This window comes from Sylvia atricapilla, chromosome 12 (genome assembly GCF_009819655.1).
Source record: "Sylvia atricapilla isolate bSylAtr1 chromosome 12, bSylAtr1.pri, whole genome shotgun sequence".
Lineage (NCBI taxonomy): Eukaryota > Metazoa > Chordata > Aves > Passeriformes > Sylviidae > Sylvia > Sylvia atricapilla.
In genome coordinates, this window is record NC_089151.1 from 9,928,850 (window position 1) to 9,956,580 (window position 27,731).

The 27,731-nt window shown below is 39.8% G+C and overlaps 2 protein-coding genes across 3 annotated transcripts in view; both read right to left on the reverse strand.

The window, feature by feature from the left end:
- Nucleotides 1-3,382: 3,382 nt before the first annotated feature.
- LPCAT2 (lysophosphatidylcholine acyltransferase 2) overlaps nt 3,383-27,731 on the reverse strand; it is a 30,480-nt gene continuing 6,131 nt past the window's right edge. The window contains exons 3-14 of one of the 2 annotated variants that reach the window (XM_066327855.1): nt 27,028-27,245; nt 25,667-25,779; nt 22,982-23,042; nt 21,925-21,983; nt 20,739-20,773; nt 18,740-18,794; nt 15,533-15,615; nt 14,873-14,998; nt 13,667-13,820; nt 7,065-7,163; nt 5,241-5,382; nt 3,383-4,980 (exon numbers count right to left, since the gene is read on the reverse strand). In XM_066327855.1, coding sequence (XP_066183952.1) covers nt 4,736-4,980; nt 5,241-5,382; nt 7,065-7,163; nt 13,667-13,820; nt 14,873-14,998; nt 15,533-15,615; nt 18,740-18,794; nt 20,739-20,773; nt 21,925-21,983; nt 22,982-23,042; nt 25,667-25,779; nt 27,028-27,245 — 1,390 coding nt within the window. In that variant the 3' untranslated portion in view covers nt 3,383-4,735. The other variant, XM_066327856.1, reaches the window with a different exon arrangement.
- On the reverse strand, nt 11,026-12,818 carry CAPNS2 (calpain small subunit 2). The gene has a single exon (XM_066327857.1). The coding sequence runs from the start codon at nt 12,181-12,183 to the stop codon at nt 11,437-11,439; it is 747 nt and encodes a 248-aa protein (XP_066183954.1). The 5' UTR covers nt 12,184-12,818; the 3' UTR covers nt 11,026-11,436.

Below are 27,731 nucleotides of genomic sequence, written 5' to 3' on the forward strand. Positions count from 1 at the left end.
AGTTATGGCATTGTGTTCCTTGACGATGGTGATGCAGTTCTCAGTATCCTTACAATTAACTCGCCATGGAATTTTTTCCTGTTTTCTGATTATTAGTATTGTTTTCTGCTTTTAATAAGTGCAAAGCATCTGGTTGATATCTTTAGGATTAAGCATACACTAAAGTGCTTAGCAGAAGTTGGGTCCTTAAATGACCCTCCTGTATTTCCTTTGTCATGGCACTAAACCTGCTGCGCTTCTTGAACTTTATCTGAGTGAGTGCTGCATACTGTATTTATATCAGACACATTTTATTGTTTGCATTTTGGCTTTATGAAATGTCAGAATCAATCTTATACTAATGAAATGTTCAAATTTCATCTCAGCTATGATCATAGCTGCTAATCCTATAAGATGTTTACTTTCTGCCTCTCTGGCTATGTATAGTAACACAGAGTCTGCCAACTTAAGCACTGCTGACAAACGTCTCCCTACTGCTAGTCAGTCTAATAAATGTTATTTCACTGAGTAAAGATTTAAAATTAATTAATTCAATGTCATTAAAATCCCTTGCAACCTTTGACAAGTTTGCTCTTTCTGCAGGCCAGTAAAAGTAACTACCTGAATACTGCATGTGCCCCTGAATCCCACCAGATTTGGTAATTTTTATGTTTTAATCTTAAAATTTAACTCTAGTCATTGTGGAATATAACTTTTAATGGCAGTAGCTATGTTTTGGGTGGAAATGTGGAGAGAAAGGTAGGTTGTTTCAAGAGATGCAAAACAGAAGGGAAAAAGGTGAGCCAAAGGGCACTGACCAGAGCCCAGTCTTCCAGCAAATCATACAGGGTGTAGCTACCAACCTCCCAAGCCTTTCTTTAGAATTTCCCCATTTTAAAATGTCCCTACAGAGACAAACACACCCATACCTGGTGTGGGTGTTTTTGTATATGTAGGACCACTTTTTACATTTAGTTTCTAAGTTTCAGGCCCTGGTTTTCCAGATCCAAGAGCTCTGAGTAGCTCTTGGCACCTATGCAAACACCACCAGGAGCCTGCTCAGGCAGAATGGTGTATTTATTTGCACTGGCATGGTGCCTGAGGAATTTCCCAGGAATAGTTGCCTGGTGGGCTGACCACCACAGAAGAAAGGTCTCGACAAATGTTTCTCAGACTTCTGCTACCCAGGGAATTTTTTGTTTTAAATGGGAATTGCAAGGGACATGGCAGATGTGGCTAAGCAGCCCTTACCCTGTGCAGCTCTTCTATGAATGCTCAACAGAGCTGTCACACAGCACAGCCCTTGGCTGGACTCCTGGGGCTCTTAGTCCTGCTGGGGTCTTGAGAAGGGATGAATGGGCAGAGCACACTCCTGTCGTGCAGAATTTCCCCTGTAAAGCATTTAGGAATCACTGAACTTTGCCTCCCCTGCATCCCTCCCGCCACAGAGCAAGCTGATCAGGAAGAGGATGTAACACTCACAGGAATATTGTGGGGATAAGATTTGGCACCTCACTTGTTCTGATGCAGATGAGCACAAGAGCAGGAGCAGCAGTCACTGATGGTTTGGTGCCTCTGATTCGTGGTGCCCAGCTACGGACTGTGAGGAATCCATCAAAGAGATTACTGCTCCTCATTCTTCTGATGGACAGCAATGAGCCAGGAATTACGTGATTTTGGTAGTTTAGGACCAGATCTTATACAGATAAAACTTGGATATCTCATCTCTCTTTCCACTTACAGAAACACTGATGCAGCAAAGGAAGCAGAAATAGTTTAAATTTTCTTGGATTGAAAGAACTTTCTCAGAAATCAACCTCTGGTGTGGCTGGTGGAAACTCTGTTAATTCTCCTTCCTTGAACTTACAGTATTTGTGTCTTAATTGTTCCAGGGTGAACAAAGGTGGTTCACTTTTCTAGGTGAACCAGCATTGCCCTTCATGTGTTCAGAAACAGGAGCCTAGATCTAAAAAATGTTAATGAGATTTATTCATAGTGAATATAGTTATCAAACCTCATGAATAACAGCATCCCATGAACCTGTATTCTTATGAATAAGTTGTGTTTCCCTCTTGTAATAGACCTGTCCTTGTCTGATTCTTGCCCATGTTAAGATTGCTGGAGTTCCTGCTTAAAGTGTCTTATTTTTGTATTCATGATGGATTTACCATCAAATCCACGTCAAAGCAAGACAGAGAAGTCCTGATTAAATAAATGATGTTTTCTAGGGTGACATGGGGCCAAATATACCTTTCTGCTCATTTTGAGTGCAGGACTCACAATGATCCCAAGGCAGCCTGTAGACTTACGAACTTACACCTCAGGAAGTCCAAGGCAGAAAAGGTGTCATCCTTCAATGCCTGATTGAGAGTCATTTTCTGTTTAGTATTTTTAACCTTCTCCTCCTTCTGTTTAGTTCCTGCTCTGCCACTTAATGTAATGCCTGCTTATTGCAGACTGCTTTTAGTTTGGTCCTTTTAAAAGCTCCCTGAGGCACGATGATGCCTAGAAATTAATGTATTCCCTTCCCGCACATCCAGCAGATGTGTGTATATTGAGTTAGTGTCTCTAGTGTTTAGCTAATTTCTCTTCAGAGCATGGTTCAATCACTGCTACATACCAAACCCATTTGTGGCCTTTCCTCTAACTACAGGGATAGGTAGATTTATATATTTATTAATATATAATATTTTTGGCTTTAACTGCAATAGGCTTGTGTGACTTGCAGATTTTTATAAAATCACTAAACATGCTATTGGACAGCCCAGCTCCTGCTGCTGAACGTGGCTGGATCCAGGAGTGTGTGTAAGGCAGCCTTTGCATCCTGAGACCTTTATGTGCTTTCCTTTGTCATCTTTGCCCACCCATCTTTTTCTTACTGGTTGGAATAGAATTCATCTTTGAAAAGACTACTGCTGGTTGAAAAGCTGAGACTTTGGTTAACATGCTAGGTAAAAGCATCCTTGCTTTTACATGTATTCCAATTAACTGTATTTCTGTTTCTCCTTGTCTAATTTGGAGAAAATACTCTCCTAATGTTCACAACACCAAATGCCATGATTACATCCCAACTGTGGTTGAGGTCACTCATTTTACATGTAAATGGTGATGCTTTATTTTCCATCAAAAAATAGAGGTCTCTCTCCATGGATTTGCAGACCTTTGTATCATAATCCCTCTTGTCGAAGCAGTCACCAGAAGTAACTCTCTGGAAGAGCATTGGTCCAGCCCTACCATAAAGCAAAGTGCCATCATACGAAGAATGAAAATGCCAACTTCAGGCTGCACAGAGTTTACCAAAAGAGGACATCTGAAGCATGATTTCCTGGAAACTCCCCCCAAGCCTCTTATGGTAGACAAAGTACCCTTCCCACTGTACTAAAAAGACAGCTGTCCAAGTAAAGTCTTTTAAAAAATATAGATTTATTTTAAGCACATGAAACATCAGGAGAGGCACAATTATAAACAGAGAAAGCAAAACATGGCAATGAGCTTGTGGCCAGACTGCAAGCAGTAACTTAGAGGCAGAGGTTACCATTTGAAACCTGCTGAAAGTTGGTTGGTTATTATTGGTACTAGACAGTCTAGGCTTTGCTCATCTCAGTTTTAATTTGAAAATATCTTCTCATTTTATACAAGTTTTTGCCTAAACAGCTATATATTTTAAATACTGCATAAAGTGCATTCAGATGAAGGATGGAAAAAGGTAAAGACCTAATTTCCAGTGCACTAGAGAGGGTCGAGGCAAAATATATTCATTGACTAGAAAGTGCTTGGTTTTGAACCATACCCCAAGAAGACTGAATAATGGCACAGTAATGCAAACATGGTTTCCAGGAGACAGCTTTAGAGCAGACACTAAGTACTAGAACTATGGTTTGACAGCGTATTTGCCTTTCAAGCTTTGCAGGCAAGGTCACATTCCTCTGTTGATAACTGCAAGAATAAAAAATACGCTGAAGTTTAAATGCTCCTCCCAATGTGATCCTGAACAGTTGTTACTGTAAACAACATGGTATTTATTTTGAAATAGTCCATTAATTCTTAGGTCTTACTGTCTGCATTTTCCTCTAGACTGTAAGCTGCTACCTTGGAATTCCAATCAGTTTTTTGTTGTTAGAAGTGCAGCTATTTCCATCTGTCACCAGCTTTTAGGCCTAAAGTGTTAACATCAGTGAACCACCATGTCTTGTTCAGAAGCTTATGCTTTGAGGTTCATAAATAGTTAAGGGCATGCAAGGATAGCAAAAAACCATAATCTTCAACTCTCAGCTTCCTGTAACTCATTTTTGTGTGTCTCAAGCTTGAGAATGGCCACGTGATATTGAAAATTAAAACACTCTAGGAGCATATTTTTTTCCTGTAAGTCATGTTGGGGATGTAGAGGAATTGAGCAGCACCAAAAATTCCACTTGTTTTTAGACAAGTGAACTCCTCAGCCTCCATTCTGAGAGGTCACTGCAGTGCTGGAGCCTTGTACCTCTCTTAGCACACCTGTTACTTTTGTGAAAGCATGAACCTGGAAGACACTGAACAACATTCCCAGTACTGTGATACTGACATTAAGGATTGAACAGTGGTTTTTCCCTTAAAATCAAACAGGAACAACTCCTGATATGAAAGTAAAAAAACCAACCAACCAAACTTTTTTTTTTTTTTAAATAGTAACTTCCATTTCTACTTTACATTAGTTGTGCTTATGAACAGCTGGGGAAAATATCCTGTAGGATTCAAGAGCTGAATTATTGAACTCTTCTCAGTCATCCTTTTTGTCAGAAGTACTTGAGCTATCTTCTTCATTGCCTTCAGGACAGACTTTATTTCTTGCAAGTGGTGCTGTTTCTGAGAGCGGGGCAGTGCTCCTGACTGGGCTGTGTTTGCCTTTGGGTAGCTCAGTGTCCTGCTCCTCAAACACATCTAGCTGGTGTCTCTGCAGATCTAAGTACGTAGTAAACAACGTGGCATATTCTGGATGCTTGAGTGCAAAGTTCTTGAACTCCTCTGAAACACATTAAAAAGCACAGATGTTATAGTGCAGCAACAGAATCAAAGAAAATTTCAGTGCCTGCTTCTTTCGCTGAAGTTGATCTCCAGTTAGATCCCTCTAAAAAATCCCAGGAGTACCACACAAAGTATCTAAGTCTGTGCTTCAACAGTTCTCCCCAGAAACAAGGTATGAGAACCATCAGGGAATTAAAAAAGGAAACTCCCTGTCAATATGACTATCAGAGTATCCTTTTTAACAAAAGGATGTAACTCACCATAGGAGAGCTTCCCAGTTTCATCTGCATCTATTTCTTTAAAGAGCACAGAAACATCAAGCTCAGGCAGCCCCAGAGCTGACTGAATGATCGAAGCAAACTCATCTTCTGTTATAGTGCCATCCTCATCCATGTCAAAGAGCTGGAAGAGACAGAACGTGTGGAAATACTTTGGCATCACTTTGCCTATGAACCCTCTGTGCACATTAGCCACTCCTCGTGGTTTTCTAGCACTCAGGAGCTCTGTGAACAATGCCTGGGATTTGAAGAGCCTGGAATAAGACTAAGCAGACAGAGCTAAGTCCGTGGTATAGCTGGGAATAGAACATTCTGCCAAAACAAAAAAACCTCACAGCATTGGTTCAGCAATAAAACTAATACAAAACTGATAAAACATAAACAAAGATGTAAATTTAGTGTCACCATGAGCTATGCTAAAAGTCTACTGGATTCAGCCAATCTATACTGGAACATCTTAGGTTTTAGTCTCCATTTTCACAAGATAATGGCATATCTGCTATCAGATTAAACTTGTTATCACAGTTTATGCCCTGACATACCTAAATTGTAGTGTATGTGACTGATCACTCACTAAGGAATTAATTGTAATTAACAAGGAATTTCGGTTCCTGGAATGCAGGCTGTTGATGTACACTGATCATCCCATCCTTCCCAGTGCAGTGACAGTAACCATCTGCTGTGAATCACCCCTGGAGAAATACAAGGGATGTTTTGCTTTAATTCTTCAATAGTTGCTACAGGCAAAATTTGCCATTGTGAAGGAAAAGACATTTAGTGGCACAGAAAACAAGTAGCAAAAGGGAGTTTTTCCTGTAGCTCCATTTTAGACTGAAAGAGGTTTCTACCAGCTGAACCAGTTGTTTTGTGCTGAAACTGAAAATAAAAAAAAATTATTAATTTTATAATCAGCACACTTGTTAAGATTCTGAAGAATATAGTCTAGGAAAAAACCACAATGGAACAGCAATTACAGATTTTAGGTTTGCTTCTTCATAGGAATCTGTACTGGTGAGACATCCCTAAAAATGAACTAATCATTTATCTGAAAAGAAGCTTATCTGAAAAGAAGCCAGTGGATATAATGGATTGCCACCAAACCTCTGGTACTTCCCAAGTATGCATCAGTACTAGGAAGCACCTGGTATACAATGAACATGAGTGGTACCTCTATATTTTGTTCAATAGAGTTCGTAAGACAGATTAATGGGTACAACAACTGAATCTGTGTCAAAGAGCTACTAAAAAAAGAGCCAAGGATTCACAACATGGGCATCCCTGGTCATGTATTGTCTGCATGTATCTGAGATGTGAAAGGAGCTACTGCTCCTTGACTGTCTGTGCCTGTACTATCAGGGCACCACAGGACAAGACAGCAGTTCTTAGATGCAGCCCAGTTTTCAATATGCCAGTCCTGAACAGCCCTTGATTTTTTTCCCCTGCTCCTCTTTGTTAAGAACAATGACTCTAGTGAGGCTTGACCCACAAGAGGATATTACTCCATCTATTGTGACATTGAAGAATAACAGCAGAAAAAAACCTCAGGGAAAAAAACTACAAGTGCTGCTGAATCATTTTTGGAGTTAGCCTGCCAAGTTACATATTCATTACTGCCTTTAGATGGCTTTTGAAACCCTTCACTGCAATTCTTCCCCTCCCTTTCACACTGTAAATGTCAATTGGTTTAAGAGAATTACTCACATTTGCATAACAGATTGAAGCTATAAACTTATGATTTGAAAGCTAACAGACTTACAGTCAGTCTTGATTTGTCAGGTTTGTAGATTTACACTAAATAGAACTTACCTTAAATGCCATCCGAATAGTCTCCTCTGTGTTGGCTGGGTTACAAAGAATAGACAAACCAATTACATACTCTCTGAAGTCGATGGTGCCGTCTCCATTCTGTAACCCAAACATGCATGGCACTAGTTAGAGCTAACACTGCAAATCACTTTAAAAGCTCTTCTATAAATCAAACACATGCACTAAGACAGTTTACAACACGAGAGGTCTTTGTTCTTCCTGGGAAAAAACCTAAGAGCTCACTTAATCCATAATACTAAGGCTGGAGCAGCAATACACGTTTCCAGTAGCTACAAACTGGGTATAGATTTCTATTTTATGAACAAACAAAAATGACTTAGAACAACTTAAAGATTTTCTTCAGTACATGGCCTTCAGGAAGGCTCTAAGAATAACCAGAATCCAGTGTCTGAAGTAACTGCAGCACTAGCACTTGCTGAGGTTCAGAGACCAATGCAACAATCCAGAATCAACAGGCCAAGAGTGAGGCTGTTGCTTTGAGTTTGAACCTTCAGCAATAAAATATGTCAGTGAAAGGACAACCAAATCTACCTGGTTTATCTTAAGCTTTCTTTTGAAGCCTATGCACAGCCCTACATGCTATTTGGAAGCCAATGCACTGTCCTACTGTTTAAGCCAGAAAGCAAGGAATTCATTGGAACAACCTCTGTAATATTTCCAGTTTTGATCTAAACAAACATTTCAATGTATTAACTACAAAGCTACATCAACAAAACATTTGAAGCTTGCTTTGATGGGATTTGTGATTAATTCTGTGTAAGCTGCATTATATTTGCAGATAGGGACAATGGCAGGTGCCTGATGAAATCTATGCTTATGTCAGTAGTGTTTCTGTCACTACACTGGAAGTTTCTTGAGTGTTTTGGGAAACATCTGTCTGGGCAAAAGCCATCTGCCAATTTTAGATGGTGGGACACAGAGCAGGTAATGATGGCATAATAGAGATGACAAGTAGCTCATTGTTTTGAGTATTCACAATAAGGGCATCAAAATATTTTAAAAATAAACTGAAGTGTAAAGCAGAGTTCCCTTTGTGGACAGTATGTTTTGCATTTCAAGAAGAAAAACGTTTTCGGAAAAAGTGGAGTCCCCTACATATGAGAACAGCACAAAACTTTGTCGGCCAAGTGACAGAGGGGTGGTCTGCTGGATAAATCTGCAGCAAAGAGCCAGACCAGGATCCTATTTCTGGCTCTCTTACCAACTTCTAATGTTCACTTGAGCATACCAACCTTAACCTTTCTGCTCTTGGTTTTCTGCTGCTGAACAGAGCAATATGCCAGGGGACAATACCAAGGCTGCTCTGTAGAGTGCTGTGAAAATTTTGGGTGCTATGAAACAAGGATTTTAGTAATTGATTTAGATTTTAAGATAGTTCTTGATTAACAAAATATGTGTAATAATATAACAAAATCAGTATTACTAACATGTCATCAAACTATGTATTTCATAGGATTTAAAACTTCTAAGATAAAATTTTATTTAGCCTTCAAAACCAATGCAGGACTCTTTTGCACAGACAACTGCTATTTTCTTTATATTGATGGTTTAACCGATCTTTTTGATTGACTTGGAACATCTTATGCTTCAGAAACCTGTGAATTTGAGGGAAACTTCTAAGCAAAATATAAATAAGATATTAACTTTTAAGTTACTTTCATGGTGTCTAAGGGTTATAACTTCTGACAGTTTTTAATCATTAGAAAAAGACAATGTTGTCCCATACACATAGTTTTATTTACAAATCTGAGCTCTCGCTGTGGTGCAGAGTTTGACTTTCAGTATTTTGTCTGCATTGTAGTTCTCAGAGGTAACAGATTTACATCTGTTGTAATGTTACACTTTAAAGTGTAACATTACAAACATAGTCTTAAAACAACTGAAGCAAGAGTGTAAATGATAATTGTTCAAAGTTCCATAGAATATTTTTTTTGGACTGTTTTGTAGACTGTAATCTTAGCAAATCTTGATGTGATTAGAATATTTTTAAGATTTATTTTCAAAGTTAAGAATATGTATCACAGTAAAAGAATTGGGAAGTAATCTAAAATTATTTAATTAAAATTATTAACTTCTGAAAGAAGTTAACAAAGCTGTGGCTGCACATGGAAATATGACAAGAAAAAAGACAAAATAAAGGTCATATTACTTTCATTAAAGTGAGAAAACTCAGTAATCAAAACTGAGTGTAGTCTGATAGACAGAACTCCAGCCATTTTAGTAGGAAATAAAATTACTATGTTTGCAAGATCATGTTGTGACTAGTTTTACTAAACTCTAAGATGCTGACTAACTTCCAAATGCTCTGGCATTCTAGTTAAGGAGAAATGATGGGGTTGCTGCCTGGAAAAAGAAATGGAAGTTAAACTGCAATAGAAGAAAACTTCCAGTGCTGGTCTAACACCACAGCAAAAAGCACTTGCAATTGTCTTTCTATGCATATCTAGCTGTGTTTGCACCTGTGTACCCAAGAATATTTTAAGGAAGCAACATGTGAGCTGAGCTCCAGTTCTCTAAATGGTAACGTAGACCATCAGAATTTGGGTATTTGTAGTTATTCTACACAAAACAAACAAAACCTAATGTAACCTTAACAATTCTTGTTTTCTTTAAGGAAGCCAGCTTTCAGATATTATTTTCCCAACAGCATGCTATGGTAACTGGAGTTTTGTTGTAGTTTTTTTTATAGAATACAGTAAATCCTAGACTCTGGAAAACAAGAAAGTTGCACTGTCATAAGCAGTCTCCATTTAGATTTGCACAGGGACTGGAAGCCAGATGCAGTATAAAGGTGAAAGTACTACTGCATCAATACTTTTGAGGCGGTATCACACTTTACCTCCTGCTCACTTTTCTGTTACTCAGAGCCCAAATGGCACAATGCCTGGCACAATGGATAACTCAGTGTCTTCCTACTGAAGAACCGGGAGGAGGCTGAATGCCATTAGGACTGAACTGGCTTCTTTTCTCTGGGACAATATGAATATTTTTCTGTTTGCCTTTAAACAAAGTGCAGGAGGAAAGAAAGTCTGGGCACAAATTGTAAAGTTAGTTTCAAGTAAAAGGTTTCTGCAAGTATACCAGGGAGGATATCTCATCAATCTGAAAAACACTCTTTGCCAAGTGTAAGTGCAAGATTTCTAAATCAAAGCTATGGAAATTTACAAACCAAACCACACCACAGCACCCCATTAACATGCAGATGGCCTGCAGGTATTGTGTGGTATTTCTCAATGAGTCACTGCTGTGTCCCTGGGGAAGGGCAGAGGCATGAGGACTCTCACATCTGGAGACTGCCTCTAGTGCCAGGCTGCCTATTTAACTCATCTTTTCACGTTCCAGCCAGCTTGCACACACCCAAGACAATTTTCGTTTAAAGCAGCAGAGCCTTGCCAAGAAATCTGCCCTGTGCAAGAGCTGTTTTGATCAACAATGTAATCCTTAATTCAAAGAAATGTACCTTTAACAGTTCATGTTATTCCTTTTTTTTTGTTTACTCAGAAGTTGACATCTTAGCCAGAACTGTATAACTACCTTGAGTGGGATGCTGCACTCCGATGAAATTCCACTCAGATAGCCAGAGGTTTACTTTGGCTGTCTGTCTGCTATGTGACTGCATAATTATTTCAAGTTCCTCTAAATATAAATGTAGTATTTTAAGTTGTTTGCTTTATAACTATGTTTAGGCTTGAAGGAAACAGTGAAAAGACTAGTTCATAGAACTGTAGGAGGGAGTTGATCATTGCAAAAGTAGCCCCGTGTAAGTCTTCAATTTTGTCCTGGCCACCAGATAGAACTGACAGCAGCACTGAGGTTTTGCTTTGGCAGCCAAGCAAGAAAAAAGAGAAGTAGAAAGGAAATGGAATGATTATTTAAGTTCACTGATCATTACAGTCATTGCAACTCTAGTATTTTCCCCTTGTTAGAAATAACTGCACCAGACTCTACCAGTGACTGCCTTCAGGCAAACAGCCTTTATTCCAGCTTAGTGACTGCTGACAAATCAGAACAGGAACATCAACACCAAACTTACATTTTTTTATATAATAGTTATACTCGTATACAAGCCACTTTACAAGAAAAAGTAACTAAGCTTTGATCTTTCCAATATATTCCCTAACCTTAGAGTCTAGAATTTTCTGAAGACAGACTTAGGCAACCACCCAATCAACAACCTACACAAACCCCTCAGAAGAGCAGACTAGTGCATGCACAAGAGGAATCACTACACTTGTAGCTGACCCATTTACCTCTAGCTACACCTGCCTTAGAAAGACAAAAGCCAAAGACTTCAGTTGTATAGCAGAGGATTGCAGTCCTCCACGTGTCTCTTCCACACAAAGACACATCTTCACGAATACATGGTCAGCTGCAGCCAGTCCTCAATGGTCACTTTGACGTGCCCACTTCCATCTCGGTCCAGGGACTTGAAGGCCCTGAACATGCTGTCCAGCCTCACCAGGCAGCTGATGAAGCTGTTGAAATCCATGCTGCCGTCGTCGTCGGCGTATCGGCGCACGATCACCTGGCACAGCTGCTCGTTCAGGTGGAACCCCGCAGCCTTCAAGGCGTTTGGCAGCTGGGCTCTCCCAACAGTGCCTGACTGATCAGTATCATGCTGCTTGTACACACACTGCCACTTCTTGACGTTGTACCACAGGTACTTGAACTCCTCGAAGCCCAGTTTGCCGCTTGCATCGCTGTCCATGACGGCAACCATGCTGCGGCAGGTGTCCAAGCTGAAGCCGTCCGTCTTCAAGTCTTGGTGTCTGGAAAGGACTTTGTTCAGGATGTCCCTCAGCTCTGTGGCACACACTTCCATATCATCTCCAGCCAGCTGGGCAAACAGGCGACGAAATTGTCTGACCTCATCACTCTCCTGAGCTTCCACATTTGTAAAATGATTGCGAGGAAGTGGAGGTGGCTCTGGATTATACTGAGCTGCCGCTTCACTTATAAGGTTGACGAGACCTCCAACAAGTCCTCCAATATTTCCTGCACCTCCACCTCCTGTCAGGAGCCCTCCAAGGCCACGTGCAAGGCTTCCTCCACGACTACTACCACTTCCTCCGCTCAGCAAGGCTTTAGCAAGGAACATGGTGGAGATTTTTAAAGCTGGTTACTTGGAGATCCAGTGTTCTGCAGCTCTCCAAAGCTGTTTTGTGTCTGACTTGGGTGTGGGCAAAACACAGCTTATCTGCATGCTCAGACTGCACCATGTCTGTGCATGTCTCTGGCTGCCAGTTACGTCTCACTAGTTTCTGTCACGTGTTGGTATGCCTCTATTTCTTTTCTTGTTTGCACTGTTATGTTAATGAGATTTGAGGAACCATTTTAGAGAAAAAAAAACTAAGTTGAAACCCACAAAGCAGAAGTCTCAGAATGCCTGTGCTCATACCTGAAGCAATTTGAAAACAGCCCTGTTAGATGAGCATGACTGTTCCTCAGTTGTGTTGATCTCCTTAAAGGTGAATGCAGCTTTGCACTTGTTTGTTTTCACAATCTTTTATTCCCTCACATTTTTAGTGAATTGAGCATTACTTTGCTAGTTCTAGTCATTGATGCTGCGCCGTATAAAGTAAGTGAAAGGAGTATGATTGCCCTTAATTACTCTGGTTGCCACAGCACATTTCTGATGTAGGTATGTGCTTCAGGAATCAGACTACATGCCTCAGGAGCTGGTGGTCCAAGATGGGGAGGCAGGAATGACAAAAGGACGAATACCTAACTCTGCTAGAACTTCAATGCATTCTGCAGTTCAGGAAATATGTTTGACTCTTTCCTATTTTAGAGCCTTTAAAAACTTTTCAAGGGAAAAAATCCTGGAAGAGCGTTATCAACATATACAATGGGCTCCCAAGGACAGCTGTACTGCTAAGAGTACAGTAATGGTCATCAGGAAGAGTGATGGTGATCTGGGAAAGCTCTTATGGTAAGAGAAAACCTCCAGTCCATAGGCACTTGCACTGCAGCACGTGTGGAGGCCTAGAAATAAGATTAATTCATCTGTGCCCTAGTCATTGATGCTTCTGGTATAGAGAGAAATGCAGCCATTTTTGTCATCCTCAGAGAGAAGTAGAAAACTGGAGAGATTAGCACTGACTAGGGATAAAACCTAAATGATCATGTTAACACACAGCCTCCTTTATGGCTGGAGAGAAGCAAGAGGAGTCCCTGTAAAGTCTAACAGCACTCTTCACAAGCACAGCAGGAACACTCCAGTGTTCCAGTTAACACTCCAGTTAGCTTCCCTCTGCCTTAAATTATCTAACTAATTACAACAGCTAACTAAGCTATCAACATGTACATAAGATCAAAATCTGCAGTCAGCAAAAGAAAATATTCAGCTATTACCAGCATGAAGAGTATTGTCTGATACTGCTGCAGCAACTTGGCCCAAGGATTGACTGCTATCTCACAAGGCAGAAACTAATTAATGTTTTCTCCACTGAAACTTATGAACAAAACTGTAAGAGTCACTTACCTTGCTTACAGAAGCTATTAACCAAGAGAATAAATATCCTTTTGGTACATGATTTCTAACAAAATATTGTCAGCAAGTCAGTTAACCAATTACTCACCCTGTCAAAAAGTAGGAACAGCTCTCTAAGGACATCTGAAACAGGCAGCTTCAAGTACTCAGCAAACTCCTCAATTCCAATTCTTCCCCCTTTGGAAGCACTTGCAATAGCAGCAAAAGTATCCAACTGCTCTCTGACATGATTCCATTTTAGGCTATGCAAACATGAGAGAGAGGAGATATTTCTATACAGCAGTTCTCGGACAGATGGAATTTCAGTAGGAGTTATTACAGTGTTCAAAGATAAAAAACTGCCAAACAGGGCATGAGTGTAAACATTTCAGATATTTTACTTTAGATCAGTAGTTAAAGACTGCTCCCCTCTGGTTATTAATATTAAAAGCAGGCGGTTCTATGCTTGGGTATGTCAGAGTCCCATAGATTAATTTCCCAAATCGAGAACTGTCTGTCCAATTACTAGGCTAAAAAGCAGAGAGCTTTTCATTGCCATAAATGCAGGTGTAGCAATACTTTGCTGCATCATGCTCTAGGGTGAGTATTTCCTGGACAGGAAGGAGGGGGCAGGTCTCAGCTCTATTAGCAAACTCTACCCAAACACCAGCATGGCTAGAGCCTCAGAAGTGTCAGATCAGAAATACACCACTGCACCTCCGTAAGAAATATTAGGATTGCCATGTAACTATTCCAGATGAAGTTCTATAAATGGATATACAGCGCATAAATATGTCAAGATTTATTGGACACATTCAGATTTCACCACAGCCATGCCAGATTATTTGATGGAGTATGGTTACATGGCTCAGTCCTCAAATTCCACTGTATCCAGACAAAAAAATTACATCACTGGTGACACATGGCTACACAGTAAAACTAAGAACAGTGAGCTGAAGTTTGAGGCTGGAAAGAAGGCTTTTTACTTCCTGCCACAAGTGCCTGACCACTAAAGCAATTTAAATTTGCACCAATATTACCATCAAGTGCTTAAAATAGGTACTGCTCTACTTTTCTCACCCTTTGGTGAAAAAATCTTTCCTTCTGCAACACTGGTGACAAAAATTACTTGGGATTAGTCTTTACTGGGTAGCTCCTCATCTCTGACTTCCTCATAATTTATGTAAGTTGTATGCATAAATACACTATTACACGTGGCCAAGTCTGTTGTCTGGTTATTTAACCTTTGGCAGATGGCCATCAACACCTGCAGCACTTTAGTAATTATGCTACCAAGAGATAAAACTTCACTTACTTGAGTTTCTTGCTAATTTTGGTGAACTCCACCAGCCCAGCTTCCATGGGTAAAGTCAACTGCCCTGCTGAAATCATCAGTCTGCAATCTTCAAAAGTGTGATCAGTGATTGGCACATTCAAAGCACTGAAATAAAATTAAGGAAAGAGCAAAATCAATTTCTTATGTGAAAGTAACTTCGAGTTGACGGTTTCCCTTCTCTGATATGTGAAACAAATGGTAATTCATTCTTGCACTGCTGCAAGTAGGACAAAGCAATACCCACACCGTTTCATGAGACTGTGAAGCCACACTGGGAAACTACGTTATGGCAGCAGCACCAGGAGGTTTTAAGATTTACAATCTTGTAAATGCAGCCCAGTAACGTTGATGAACACACCATCACCCACTTATCCTTGCCAAGCAAGAAAGAATTTTATTCCAGTTCTCTATGAATTGAACATACTGTGCTCCAATATAAGACAACTTTCTTTATGCTCCATGTAAAAATAATCAGGGTAGTCTAGTACAGGAGTCTGACATCTCGGTGAAAATCTAGAGCAATTCCTATGCATAGTATCTGGGACTTGATTAAATTGTACTTTATGGCTAGGCTGTATGTGGAATTACTCGATATAAAAGAACAGTTATCAAAGGTTTTATTGATGATCAATTACTTACTTTGCCATGGTTTGTCGGACTCTGTTGGCAAAAAGAATTGGATCATTCTTTTCTTCCTCAGTAGGAACATGAACAGGAAGAAACTGAAAGGGATGAGTTATCCAATCAATTCAATAGTTACCACTTCATTAGAAACATGAGCAATTTCTTATGTTTGTATGAGTGCGGGAGCACAGGAGAAAGACATCAGCCATGCAATGAAAGGACTGGGCGCTAGAGGTCTCAGCCACCTCAGGAACCGCTCAGGCCCTTCTGCCCTCACCACACAAAACTGCAAAACTACCTCTTAAGGGTTGGTAGAAGCTTCTTTAATATGGAAATATGTAAAAGCAACTCCCAAAGAAGGAAAGTATAATAAATATATAAGTAGTTGGAAGATTAAATGCTGCACTGGTAAGAACGTGAGTTTGAAATACTGCACACTTCTTTTCAAAGATCCTTTTTAAGTGATGTTATATATTGGACTAATGTATGTTAGAGTGTTAATGTTTTTAAATACACACTGCAGTCCCACCTCATACCTGTTAATTGTATCTGTCAGCATGTGACTGATAAGTTTCCTGTACATTATTCCCCATGACAAAAACATTAAGGAATCATAGTTCTGAGTTGTAAGTAGCACACTAACTGGACACAATTTTGCAACTCCAAACAGAAGGTAAAAAATCCCAATAACCCCCTCTCCTCCCACACCTAGGAAACACCCTAGTTATCTAAATGGTAACATTTACTGTTGACGATTCAGTATTAATACGTAAGAAGTTGGAAGTACCTTTTCACTAAAATAGCCTCTAGATGAACTATTATCTATTGTGGCATGAACCAGCACCTGTTTGCAAAGTAGTGTGTGTGTGTGGAGGAGTGCTTTGCTCTTTCTACTTCAGTCTACAGTGTTTGCTCACACCCCTGTTTACTGTGCCTATTCCTAACTATGGTTATCATTTGTTCTGCTGCTCTGCACCCTGCCCTTAATTCCTAGAATACAACAATTCAAAAATGAGATGTTGCTCATGGTTCATTGGAAGAAAGTTGTTAATTATGTGCCAGCATGTTGCTTTATACAGCAGTTGCTGGTGATGCATTATTATAGTGCTAACTGTCCCATATAAAGACAGTTTGTCCTGAACAGCCTTTTAATGCTTGTTTTTAAGGAATGCTTTCTCTTTATGATTAAAACCAGTGAGTTTATGGAATTGGTTATCTGTCAAACAACCATAACAATTTTCTGTTTATAATTAAAAGTTGTCTCCCCTGTAAGAAGGGGAGAGGTCCAGCTGTTCATAGGACTATTTGAGACTTCATTCCTTCGGTAAGCAGTTGTCAGCTCTGTTCCAAGTCTGAAATAGGTCCCTGGTTATTACAATTCCCCTTCAGAAGTCACATAACTCAAACTGAGAAACCACAGGCACACAGAATACAGAAAACCCTGTCATCACTGGGTGAGATGAAGTTGTAACTCTGGGTTTATCTACGCAAACATGGTCACAGCTTTCAAAGTGGTCATTACTTCACTTGAGGCTGAGGTCTTGCTCACAGAGCAACGTAAATTCCGGGCAGCTTAAACACCACCTTCATCCCCTTCAAAAAAACCCCCCTATAATTATTCATAAAACCTGTTTGCCAGAAACAACAGCTGAGGAGCAAGAATTTGGTTTCTTGACCTCCTGCAGGGGCTGCATGATCTCACATCCTCAACTGCTTATCTCCTGGAGAGCGACAAGTACATCTTTAGAGTCAAATTCAGTCCTGTAAGAAAAATTCTTCACACCTCTTTCAGCAGCAAAAGTGTTTCTCTGATATGCTTGTGACCTAGTCTCTCGTCTTAGGGAATTTGCCAAATGCTGTATTTTCTGCAGCCCTAACAGTCACTGCCGGGCTCAGTTTCATGTTCAATATCCCAGTGTGTTAGAGCTGGACTGGATGTGGACACACAGCCTTGGAGCCCATCACTGCCACTGCACAGCAGGCAGAGGCAGTGCAAGACTGGTGGGAGTGGAGAGGCTACTTGCTCACAGGATGGGACAGCAGCAGAAATGTCCACTCCTAAAAGGAGTAGCTGGATTCCCTCCTTCCACAGGAAAATGTGTCCCTTCTCTTTTCAGAAACTGAAAGGCTCTTGCACTAACGCTAAGAAATTAGTTCCATTTTGGGGACACATGCTGCTGTGAAAGCTGTACATTTTTCATGTTTTGGTTTCATCTCTTGGAACATGGAATTTATTTTCTAGCAAACACGTTTGAGTTCTGTTTTGAAGCAGGGGAAAACGAAGCACTGCCTTCTATTGGAAGGGCTACATGAACTGTTTCTTGCTCCCATGTATATAAATCACATAGCTAGGCTCTACTGAACAAAATTATTAGGAAAATTATATCTTGATTACACCTTCTACAAATATGTGTCTAATGCATGCACTATAGAGCAACAAGATGCTCCCTTAAAATGAATATCATTGTTCCACAACACAGTCTACACTGCCAATTGTTAGCAGTAATATCACAAAGATTTGGACTCTGCTAAATTCTGTGTTTTGCAAATAAACAGCAAAACATGTAAATTTCTCCCCTTCCTCAGGCTCCTAAACCAAGTGTCAGACCACACTGACACTCCTTTGTGGTCTAGTAAGGAATGTGTTTTGGAAGATGCCTCTTTGACAGGGAGCAGTTAGAGTGTGGGTGATCACACTAAGAAGTGTGGGTGTTGTTTCAGTTGTTGTCCATCTGTCTCTGTGCTGTGGATTTTAATGACCAAGGGAACTGGTTTTCTATATGAGGCTCAGCACAAATACTTGAATGAGCTCTCAGTTGTAGAAATCTAAGAGTCCAGTCTGAGGAGTGGTGAGGAAGAGAAGGTTACTTTGAAGAGATCACAGAAATGGGTAGGTGGGAAAAAGAAGCTGTTTCCTTTGACAGAATGTATGTTAATTCTTAGTTTTAACATCTGTAGAATTCATGTGGTGATAATAAAAAGTGATTTTATAATGCTCCAAAAATAAAGACATTTTTGGAAGCTGTCTTAGAAACTCATCAGAATGATGAGTTTTGGACATATGGACAACAAATTAAATCCATTACTGTGATGCTTGTTCTTGTTTCTGAGACATTTGTTATTGTTCACTAAAAATAAATAATAATGTGAATAATGCATTTATATTAAAGCAGAATTTCCTTGGTTGCTAAATATTAGTACAAAAATATTTCCAATTCTTACCTCAACTTCTAATCTTGTGAAGATCTGACAGAGTGTCATTATGCACAGCTCTTTACTGCAGGCAAAGAGGAAGAAAAAGAAAATTTACTTATTTAAAACAAAAGTATTTGCATGTCAGTAGATGAAACTTTTTAAAGCACAAAAAAACCCCAAGCCAATATTAAGCAATGTTTTTAAGTACCTTGCAGTGAAGTTTCCCAAAAAGTTACTTTTTGCATTTTTTCTAGCAGGGCTTCTGCATATAGCTGCTGCTTGCTCACAGGGCAGGCAACTTGTCTGCTCTCATGCACATTAACAATTCTGCACAGCTCTTTGACCAGTAAAATGTCTCCCACTCTTTAAGGAGGTTCATGGATACTGGATTTTAAACTTTAAGAGTCTTGATTCTGAGAAGTAGCTTTATCTTTTATTATCTCAGCTGCAAAATAGGACCTGTAACTTCCTTATGCAGAACTGGATTTGTTAGTATTTGCTAGTCACTTTGCAAATTACAGTAACATTTACACATACGTGCTAATGAAGTGCCAGTAGGGTCAGGACCATCAGTGCTTTTTTAAAAAGTCACACATTTTGGGATCAGCAGATAAGCTACGGGAGGAAGAAACTGCTGAAGAGGACAGTCACTTCTGACCTGCTGTTTTCACTGTGGTTTTTAAGTAGAAATTAACATTTGATCTTTACAGCAGATATATTATAATAGAAAACTTTCAAGCAGTCTTTCTCTGTTCTTGTTTTGGACAAAGTAAAAAACGAAAAGGGAAAAAGCAAGAGAACCTGTGGGATCCTGTCTATCCTCTGCATGAGTCCACTCCTAATGCTTGATTTTCTAACACATAACATCAGGTATTCCTCCCAGCAAGGCACAAAAGTAAGAGAGAAGTAGTAAGTGAAAGCAGGAACTATGTCAGGAGGTTTCTGAGAAGGAGAATGGTACTGTCCCGTCCCAGCTGCAATATCCAGGAAGTTTTACAAAGAGTGAGACAATTCTGCATTTCGTGATTTGCATGTCTGTGCAGGGAATATTCTTTTCCTGGTTCCAGTTAAGAATTTGTTAAGAATCTATGAGTTCTTCTCCATCCATGCCTTCTCTCCTCATGATTTTGCTAAGTAGTTCCTTTGACCTCACAGGTTTTGATTTGAGCCTTCACCATCCAGCCACCAGGCTTAGAGCATTTCTCTATTCTGAGTGAATGGGCAGCCTCCTTATCCCCATGGGAATACCTCTGATTTCATGGTTTTTTTGACTATCCCGACTCCATCTATCGTAACTGAAGATATGGCTCTATTTTAATCTTTCAGTGTAAATCCTCCATAGAGGAAATCTGTAGTATGCACTTAATTTGCAATGTCCATTACTCTCAGTATGCTGATAAATGTATCAGCAATAGTACTAAGAGCAAAAATCTGGGGAAACCAAATTGGACATTTTCATCATGTCCATTGTCTAAGTGTGCAGATGTTAGGATTATATATTTATATATACACATATATTTAAAAAGATAGCTTAAAAGATGCTTATCACCCACTCCACTAGTCCAGATGTGTTTCAAAATTAGCTGCCTTAAAAATGCTAGGAGTAAATCATGACTACTGTACTTAGAAATACTACATATTCCACATGAAAATGTGCTATATGGATTCTGAAAAGGCACATTTTAATGAATGTTTGTGAAGTGGAAAGTATTTTCCAGACATATTTTCAGTGCAGTTGTGAAGGTTCTTTAATACTTCCCTATCTTTTGTTCTAGTGTAATGTGTGAATCAGGAGAAAATGAAAATAGAACAGTGGCAGAAATGGAAATAATACTTTGCTAACCTTTTCTCTAGCCATTCAGATATGAAATCTACTGCACAACAGCATTATCCCCAGGTATTTCCCCCTCATAAAAACAGACCTAGAAGAACATGTGTGTTGGCTTAGTGGAATCTGTTTGGCAGACTGTTTAGCAACAGGGGAAAAATTTCTGTATGTAATTTTCAGAAGGATTAAGAAACTTACAATGAGTAGCCCTGCCATGTCCAGGTCACAGTATCCTAAGGAAAAAATGAAGCACAGAAATGTATGACAAAACCAGATGAAAGTTAGTGAGCATATAAGTTAAAATTTAAAACAGGCACAAGTTTAGTAAAAGCGGATGTTTTTATGGGCCTGTAGTGAAAATAAATAAAGGTGTAAAGGCAAATAGGATTCACTGCCTTAAAAATTCGGAAATAAGCATGGCAGACTTTTCTAAACAATTGGGAATAACATTTATAGTTAGTTAGATATTGTAAATCATTCACTCTGATCCAAACAACAGAAGTAGGGAAAGAAAAATTAGTAACACTTTGTCAGTGGGCCTTACTAGTCCCTTTAGAGAGGCATTCTCATAAATATGTCTCATTTAGTTTTTAAGGACATTTCTGTGCAATTTATCATGCTTGTTCTATGATTTTTTTTCTCTCTCTGTGTTTATTACTTCTTATTTTTACAGTGTGTACTGGCAGATCCTTAAATCTTATCAGTGAAATATGATACCAATCCCCTTGAGTGGTTCACTTTTGACATTCATTTGTAGAAGGATTACACAAAGGAGTCTTTGCAAATAACAACAATAGCAACGACATTTTTAATCCTAAAAAAATATTAGGAACTGAAAGTTTGGTCTTTTCTGGATTTATTGGACGACCAGGGGTTGAAAATGTCCTAGCCTTATAGGTGCAGTAAAGTGGAGCTGCACAAGGAACGCTGCATGAAAAGAACATCTGCAAAGCTGCTCTCCCGAGGAGGGCTATTGAATGTACTGCATGGCTCAGCTTTGCTTCTGCTCAGAAACTCTGCAAGTCCCTTCGCAGTAAGGCTATCTTGAGGTTAACCAAAAAATGATGACTAACAGGGAAGTTGTGTCCATTTTAGACTTCAAAGCACAGGCTCTGTGGCGCTGCAGGAAGTTTCCAACTTCCGCTGCAATACTTTCCTGTCTCCTCTCTTTAGCTAAGAAGCCCAGCAGTCATTTTTCAGTCAGAATAGCAACTACACCATGGTAACACATGGGAAGCCTGGATACTTCCAGGAGCTCTTCCATGCTAAAGCTGAGGACAATATATTCTTCAGTGACAATGCAAAGTATTTATTGTGGCTACCACTTAAGTCAGGCTTTTGCCTTCTGTATTATTACTTAGTAACAGAAGAATGTTCTGCTCACCAGCTTGTTGGGGTATCGGAGTAACACAGGTTGGACAGGGACTCGTGGAATAAAGGCACCTGCAGGCACAAATTAGAACTAATTGTTATAACTAAGCTTAATTGGGAGCTTTAAGTGATTTATTTCAGACAACAGTACCTGGAAGAGGGCATTTTTAAAAACAAGGACAATGAGAAGTGTTCTACTTCAGTTTTTTGTTTGATTTGGGTTTTATGTACATTTTAGGTTGGGTCTTTGTGGTTTTTAATTGTTTTTAAATCAGCAGCACAACCAGCAAGATGTCAGGACAGAAAAGGGTTCAGCTCTGTCTCAAGGAGAAAGCTGCCTAAGATTCCTGGACTGTTCAAACTCATTTTCTGTACATTATCTACCCAATGACAGGCATTTATTTCAAAGGATGAGATGCTCACAAGGCTTTTGAGCATTTCCTGCATTGCTCTGTGTTCTGATCATTACAAGTGATACAGATCAGAGCACGTAGCAATGGTTTTGCAACACTTCTACCTAAGACACTATAAAACAGTTAAAGTCAGGTTGCTCTCCTTTTTTAACTGAAGGGCACCACAACAATCAGCGATGCAATGAAGTATGTTCTTGTGTTAAAAATGATTTGCTGTCCTGGCTTGCTAAGCACTGCGCAAAAAACATTTTGCAACTTGGTTGCTGAGCCTTGCATGGCAAAATTTACAGGAATCTAAAACAGCTGAACTGTTAGCTGAGATAAAAGAACATCATGTGAGTAAGTTCATACATCCACCCCATAACAATCACAGTTGAGTTTCTGAGTAAATAAATTAGATGAAAACTGTACCCAGAAAAATCCCCCAGCTAACTAATCATGCAAGTCACAGATATTTTGCATCCCACATAATAGCACAAACTAGAGAAATAAGCTGACAAGTATAAGAGTCTGTTTAGTGCCACTGAAATGTTAAGAATGCAAGGGATTACTACACTGCTGTTGTGGATGATGTACCTTCAAAATTCAGTCCTTACTACAACTATCAAATTACTATCACATACTTTTTTCCAACAACAATGGGATAAAATCTCTCACCTTGTTTAAATGTGATGAGGCAGGATCGGTTTGTGCAGGTGCCTTCTGGGAAAATCAGTATCTTGGATTTAAAGAGAGAAAAAAAAATATATACACACACATATATTTCATAAAAGGATTATACTTTAGTATCTGCTATGCACAAGCTGACATTATGCAAGCTCTGTGACCTGTTGTACTGTATTGCAAGAATATCATTACTGTTTCCAAAGTAAACAAACATATTAATGAAGGATGCTCACAATATTATTAACCTGGTTCATCTTACTTTGGAAACCAATGCTTTCTAAGAAAGGAGTTCTAGGGAAAGGCCTTTATCAGTTCAGAAATGCAGTACAAAATGCTATAACTGTTTCACTTATAATTTTAGTGTTAGTAATAATAGAATTGTTCCTCTGACAGCAGTTCCTGATTGAGCTGCTGGGTGTATAAATATAGGAGTCTGGGCGGAAAGGAAGTGCATGAGTACTAGGGCATTTACAGGCAGAGATGCCATCAGTGAGATGCCAGCTGTGATGAGATCACAGCTGGAGGAGCAGAGCAAAAGGCAGAGCAGGCACGTGCTGTGAGGCATTACACACCACAGCAGCCTCTGAACCCCAGTTCCTCAGACGCACCAACACCCAGCAGGTTTCTGATTCAGTGTCTGAGACAGTACATGGAGTGCACTGTGCACTGCAATGTGACACACTGAATCCGGCCCCCTATGGAACACAAGCTTTGAATTTCTCACAACACTACAAGATCATAAGCAGCATTCTAAAAACCGCCCAGCACAAAGTGGTCTGGATCGAGTGTTCAGGGTGTGCTCTCACTTCAGTCTGAATGAACAGGTCAAGGCTCGCTGTGAAAGAGGCCTCAGAAGGTCACACCCAAGGGACACAGAGGCAACTGCACACAGCAAGTTACAGCCAGTCCTCCATGACACATCCTGTAATCACAAAGTGTGGCCAGGGCACAGGACTAGGAATCACCTAGTGACACCCTCAGTGGTACTGCTGACTCAGTCTTGGAGATTCCCAGATTACTTGACTCATAATCTATTTATGCCCCAATACATATCTAGGTTTCATCCCAAGTGCAGCACTGGTGCAGGAGCCCATTTCCCTTTTCTCTCCATGCTGCTTTCAGCAAAGATCAGGTCTACCAAGGCATTCATCTGTAACAGTTTAGCAAATCATGAGCACTACTGTAGTCTCTAAGCCAAGTATTTAAACAAAACTGGCATATGCATGTTTAACTGACAAATTTTAAAAAAATGGAGCCTATAATATTATTTAGAGCAGCTTAGAAAAATACATTTATGAGTCAAAGTACCTTAAATGTTAAAAAAGCTTTTAGAAGGAACTTATGAAGTAAAAATGTACGAAATGTGTAAATAATACCATTACAAAAAAAAATATGGAAAGTGTTGGTCTTCTCTACTTGAATGGTCTCTGTTTCTAGAGACTGTCCAGACAGTAGAGCAGTAAACAGCAGGTCTAGCTGTCACAGATGTCTCCTACTTGAAGTCTATTATCTTCCCATGCCTCTTAATTTTCCTCAAAAGCTACTCACTGGAACAAAAGTGAAGGAAAAGTTAATTTTTCTTAGTCACTTAGGGGATATCCAACTATGACTGAAGAGACCTTGTGACTTCAGCTACTGAACCAGTCACATTCTGTTTTTATTTTAAGTAAATTAACCCCCAAGAAAACAAGTCAAGAGGTAATTCAAAACACAAAGCATGAGTTTATACCCAAATCTGCACAGGAGATATTTGGAGAAAGGTTTTATATTATCCCTGACTGGATTTTCCAGCAGCATGGCAATAACATCATATTCATAGTATCTGAGGGCAATGTGAGACCAGAGTCAATTAAACAAGAAGAAAGCACAGAGGCACTCCCAAATGAGATGTCAGTCGATGCACAACTACTCCCAGTCTTTCTTCTTCCAAAGGATATGGATTTCCATCCCAGGCCTCTGCTTTTCATATAAGCAGCAGAGCTGCTGCCTCAACACTTTCCTTCCTTCTGATTAGTCCCTGCCCCACTAGCTCTTCAGATGGAAAGCAATCCAGGACCTGGAAGTAGAACAGCAGCTTGCTGCTGAGGAATGACCAAGGGAAACACTGCAGAAGCAGTAACTATTGCTTCCATGTAAAAATCATTCTTCAGATCAACCTAAAAGTCTTGGGTTTAGTGCGTTATTAACCTGAAGAGTGAACTGAGCTCCACCTCATCTATACTCTACATGAGAAACTGAAGTTTTGAGCTAAAGTACTGTTTGTACTGACCTTGGACAGTCTGGGTTACCCATCCCATCAACCGCTCATCCTCTACCTAGTGTGAGCACAGCTATATGGTCTAGCTTCAGAACACTGATCCACACACACCAATGCAATTCATCTGCTACACTGAAGGCAGCACATTAAGAATTGAAAAGGGAAAAGAGACAGTCAAGAGCAACTGCATTTGCAACAGCAGCTGGTACTGGCTGGATTTAACTGATCCATTTGTCACAACAAAACTCCTTTAGGACACCAGATTTTTCCCATCTTAACCCAGGAATATACCTAAGAGCTGACTTCATTTCTGGACATTTTCAGATTTCTATCCAGCTGGTCACTTGTGCTACTGTGATGCCCAATGAACAGAGAATAGGAATACATGATGGAAGAGAAATTAGCAGTGTGTTCATTACCTGTGGCCACTGGCCTCTGGACAATGCCCGCCTGGTTATCTCAGCGACCGTGTTCTTCCGTGAGTCGGGGTCCTGACGAGAAACTGCTACAGGCTGAAGGGCACCTAAAATTGCTGTGAAACAGATTAAAAAAAATTGCTTTATTCTAGTGCTTAGAAAACACATGGGTTCAAGGCCTCCTGACAGCAAAAACTTGTTAGTCATATCCTAGGAGACAGACCCCACACAAACAACTTTCAGACTACATTGGTAAGTGTTATCATTCTCTTTCTGCAGAATGGGAAGTAAGACACAGAAGATGCACCCAACCTGCCAGCTGAGGAGCTTTACAGTAGATATAAACATGCAAAATTCACCCAAACACATTCTAATAATATTGCTGTTATTTTTCACTAAGCATCTCCACACCATTCTAAGAGTGACCTGACTGGGTCAGCTCACAGGCCACGCTCAGGCCAAACTTATGCAGACTGCACCCAAAATGTAGTTTTAGCCTTCCCTTTTCCATTACAAAGCATACACAGCTTCAGTGTAAATTACAGATAAAAATACCCCTCATTTAATCAGAAGTCTACATCAGAATGTGTGGACCTTTGTGATGAGAAACCTGGCAAGGAACTATCTTCTCTGTCCAAACCCTGTGCTTTTAAGCTAAAATCAATATATTCTCTGTTCATTTCTTTTCTACAAAAACATTTTGCTATGTTGCCTACTGTGTTTATTTCTGGGTTACTGTATAGCCAGCAGGAAGTCTACAGCTGATTCTAGCAATAATAAAAATGGGGATTCTTTTTGTGCCAGAAGGAGGAGAAAATAATAGAAGCATGACTCATCTGATCTTTTCCATTCCCTGCATTTCCTTTTTGAGTAACTCCTCTTTTATTCCTTCCTGGTCTTGCTCCCATTTAAAAAAATCCATAATAGTGCCTGCAATTTTAATCTTATAAACGTGGTACTTTCCAGACTACTGTAGTTTGGGTCTGTTTTGAAATAACCTTCACTCACATTTGTGGGCCACACTGTTAAAAAGACAGCAGTGGAACAGATTTTTTTGAGCTACTGCTGGGAGAATTAAAGAGAAAGCTTCCAACCTCAGCAGCTGCAAAACATGCTCTCAATATAAAACACGTTCAAAATGATATTGTATTTCATACCTGAAAAGAAACAGCATAATTTCTAGGCATTTTTACCAATTCAGAAAGATGCATCACAGGAATTTCACTGGAAATAATTTGTCACTATCTTTGGAAGCTAAAGAGCTTAAAAGTCCACCCTTAAATCACTTAAGGAGATAAAATTTTTATTGGCCCAATGTCGTGTCTTTGATTCATAACTTTTAATTTTTTTTCATAAATACTTACTGCCGAATACTGGAGTTGACAAATTCTCTGCTCTAGACACTATTGATGGCATTCCAGTCAGGGCACAAATAATGGCATCAAAAAAGCTTGAATGAGGAGCTGCAACAAAGATTGGGGCTTCTGGTAGACTGGCTACTTTCCCTTTCACTTTAACTTGGAATCCCATCACGAAGTACGCCATACGAGTCAGGCTGGAGAGAGTTGTCTGGATCATCCTCCTTGTAAACAGAAACACAAAAATATTGTCCAGCTTACAGTCAGTACTCATTTTGTGTTTCAAAAGAAAAGCCTCTAACAGATTTCCTAGTTCTAACCAGCAATGGGCCCCAAACAGGGTAGCAATGCTCCTCACCAGCAGAATATAGGGCTAAAGGAGAAGTAGGGAAGGGGACATCACCTTCTCATGATGGCAGATAAGGCAATGTACAGCACCTTGTGAAACCCTCTTCCCAGGTACACAATTTCTCATGGCATATTTTATGGCATTGTACCATAACACCATTGTGAGGGGAATAATTAGTAGATTTAATGTCCTTTCTGTAAGAATCTAAAATAAGAAAGATTAAATGACAATGTTTCCTTACTGGAACCTGTTCCCACAACAGGGGACAGGCTCCTTTCATGGGACTCTCCGTAACCTTTTGGTCTTGTCAGAATTCACCTCCTGTGTCCCTTCCTCCTCCTGCACCTGCAGTGCATCATGG